The following is a 2568-nucleotide window of genomic DNA, read 5'->3' as shown; positions in this document are numbered from 1 at the left end:
AGCCAGGGCCCCTGGTGTCCCCGGGGCCCTGGGGCTGCTCGGCTGCTCCCGCCACCTGCTCTGACCCCTCCCCAGGCTCGGGACCCGGGCCCTAGGCGGGGAGGCGAAGGAGGGAGTGCGACCAAGGCCCAATCATCTGGCCAAGACTCACCTGGGGTATGCAGGCTCCCCGCGGAGGCCCCGCGTGGCAGCAGCATTGGGAGGAAGAGGAGGAGAAGGAGGAGGCTCTGCGGGGCTCCTGTCCCCATCGCCCCCAACCTAGGAGAGGTCGCCCAGGCCTGCATACGACCTGTGCCACCCCGGGGTCGCTTCGGGGTCTCCCAGGCGACCTGGGGGGAGGCGTTGTCCTCTGACCTTGAATCCTCGTCCCACCCTGGGCAGCACTCTCGTCTGGGGCGGGGAAGTGCCTCCCAGGGTTTCTGCGCCTGGAGGCTCCTCTCTGCCCTGTCCCTCCGGGGGGTCTCCCGGGGGATCTCGGGCCAGGCTTCCTCCGCCTCCGCCTCTGGGAGCGCAGGGTCTGGCCCGGACCTCCACACCTTCCTCCTCCCGCTGCACCTCGCTCTGAGGTTCCCTAGCCCAGGATCTAATGCGCTGCTCCTGCCCCCCTCGTGTCCCTCAGCGGGTCCCTCCCTCCTGGGTCCCTCCCTCCCGCCCCCCATCCCTGAGTTTTCCAGGATCGCCCCTCCCCCTCCCCCTCCCCCTCGCAGGGTCCGTGCAGGCTCCCGTGGGAGTGTGTGGGGAGGACCCTAAGGGGGGAGATCCAGGACCCTCCCCAGAGCCACACGCCCCGGGACACCGTTCACAAGCACCCTTAGACGAAACGCACGCATCCCTCCCACCCAGTCACCCACTCGGTTGTCAGACACACGCATACCCTCTTTCAGATCCTCACGCCCTTTGCTCCCCAGGTCCCGACGCCTCTGGCCTGATGGAGGGAGTGCAGCTCCCGGCCCCTGCCCCCTCCAGACAGGCGGGGCTGGTGGACACTCAGTCCCGGACAGGCAGGGGCAGCTGGCGTCTGGGGAAGCCTTCTTCCGAGACCCCCCAGCCCAGGCTCGCAGGAGCCCTCGCAGCGCGATGGAATTCCCCGGCTGTACCCCTGCCCCCGGCGCGGGAGGGGGAGGGTAACAGGCCCGGGCAGGCGTGGGGGGAAATTCCCCGCCCCCTCCCCCTGGGCCCCACTCCTCCGAGTTCTCTGATCTTCCAGCGCCGCCCGCCGGCTGCCCCCAGGGTTCCGAGACCCCCCAGCCCAGGCTCGCAGGAGCCCTCGCAGCGCGATGGAATTCCCCGGCTGTACCCCTGCCCCCGGCGCGGGAGGGGGAGGGTAACAGGCCCGGGCAGGCGTGGGGGGAAATTCCCCGCCCCCTCCCCCTGGGCCCCACTCCTCCGAGTTCTCTGATCTTCCAGCGCCGCCCGCCGGCTGCCCCCAGGGCTTGGGGGGAGGCCAGCGCAGGTGCGTTGGAGGGTGAGGGAGGGGACAGGGAGGAGACGGGTGGTGGCTGGAGGCTCAGAACGGATCCGTCCCTCCCAGAACCCTAGCCCCTCAGTCTAACCCCTCACTGGGTCCACACCCGGCTATCCATCCTGGGAGGACCTGTCCCCACTAGATCAGTAGCCCCCCAAGATGGGGGGCGCAGGGAAGATTCTAGAAAGGCCAAGATGCAGCTGTCTGTGATGAGACAGGAGAAGACCTCACAGTTCGTGCCTCACACGCAGGCTCTTGGGTGGGAGGGTGGGTGGCACAGAGGGGAGCATTCCAAGGAGGAGGGCTTGCTGAGGGTCAAGGCTGGCACCGGGAGTGCCTCCTGAGGGCACCCGGTCAGCAGCCAGGCTGCCCGGGCTCGCCTCCTACTTTCAGGCACTTGACTAGGAGTTGGGTAACTGGTGACTGGGTAGCCGGCCACCCGTGGCCTGGTCCTCTTCTCCTTCCCGCCTGCGAGCACCCTCACTGCAAAGGCTCGGTGGCATCACAGAGAGCATCCCAGGGCCGCAAGCCTGGGCCAGGGTGATGGGGTGCACTGAGAGCCTCCCCACCTGCTGTCACAGCCTGTCAAGGAAAGGGTGAGTGTGGGATGGGACAGCCAGGTCCCCATGTGAAGAATGGGGCCCAGTGGGGGGTTAGAGGAGGAACTGGCCCCTTCCCTGAAGGGAGGTTGGACCAAAAAGGACTGTCCACTTGGTCCACAGCACTTCCATCGCCCACTCCACTCCCTACTGCCTGTCTCCTGCAGAGGGTGGGTGGGATGAGAGGAAGGGGGTGCTCAGTTCCAGGACTCAGGCTCTGAGAGGAGGCTCATGGACCCTCCAACAAAGGAAGGCCAGGGCCCTTGCCCCTGCTGAGGGGACCCACAGACCGGGGAATTAAACAACAGAAATGTATTGTTTCACAGTCTGGAGGCTAGAAGTCTTCCGAGAGCTGTGAGGGGGAATCTGTTCCATTCCTCAGGATTGGATTAGGGCTCTTCCTACTCCAGGATGACCTCATCTTAACTAAATACAACTGCTACGGCCTAATCGCTGAGTTGTATGGTATGTGGACTATCTATCTATCTATCTATCATCTATCTA

The 2568-nt window shown here is 65.8% G+C and overlaps 2 protein-coding genes across 2 annotated transcripts in view; both read right to left on the bottom strand.

Moving 5' to 3' along the window:
- KREMEN2 (kringle containing transmembrane protein 2) overlaps positions 1-639 on the bottom strand; it is a 4881-nt gene extending 4242 nt beyond the window's left edge. The window contains exon 1 of the mRNA XM_014537182.1: positions 10-639. Coding sequence (XP_014392668.1) covers positions 10-284 — 275 coding nt within the window. The 5' untranslated portion in view covers positions 285-639. The remainder of the gene's footprint in view (positions 1-9) is intronic.
- Positions 1-2568, bottom strand: part of PAQR4 (progestin and adipoQ receptor family member IV) — a 30241-nt gene that overhangs the window by 8669 nt on the left and 19004 nt on the right. The window lies entirely within an intron of this gene.

This window comes from Myotis brandtii, unplaced genomic scaffold (assembly GCF_000412655.1).
Source record: "Myotis brandtii unplaced genomic scaffold, ASM41265v1 scaffold1738, whole genome shotgun sequence".
In the NCBI taxonomy this organism is placed as follows: Eukaryota; Metazoa; Chordata; class Mammalia; order Chiroptera; family Vespertilionidae; genus Myotis; species Myotis brandtii.
Note: the sequence above shows the minus strand (reverse complement) of the source record. Positions and strands in the feature narration are given on the sequence as shown.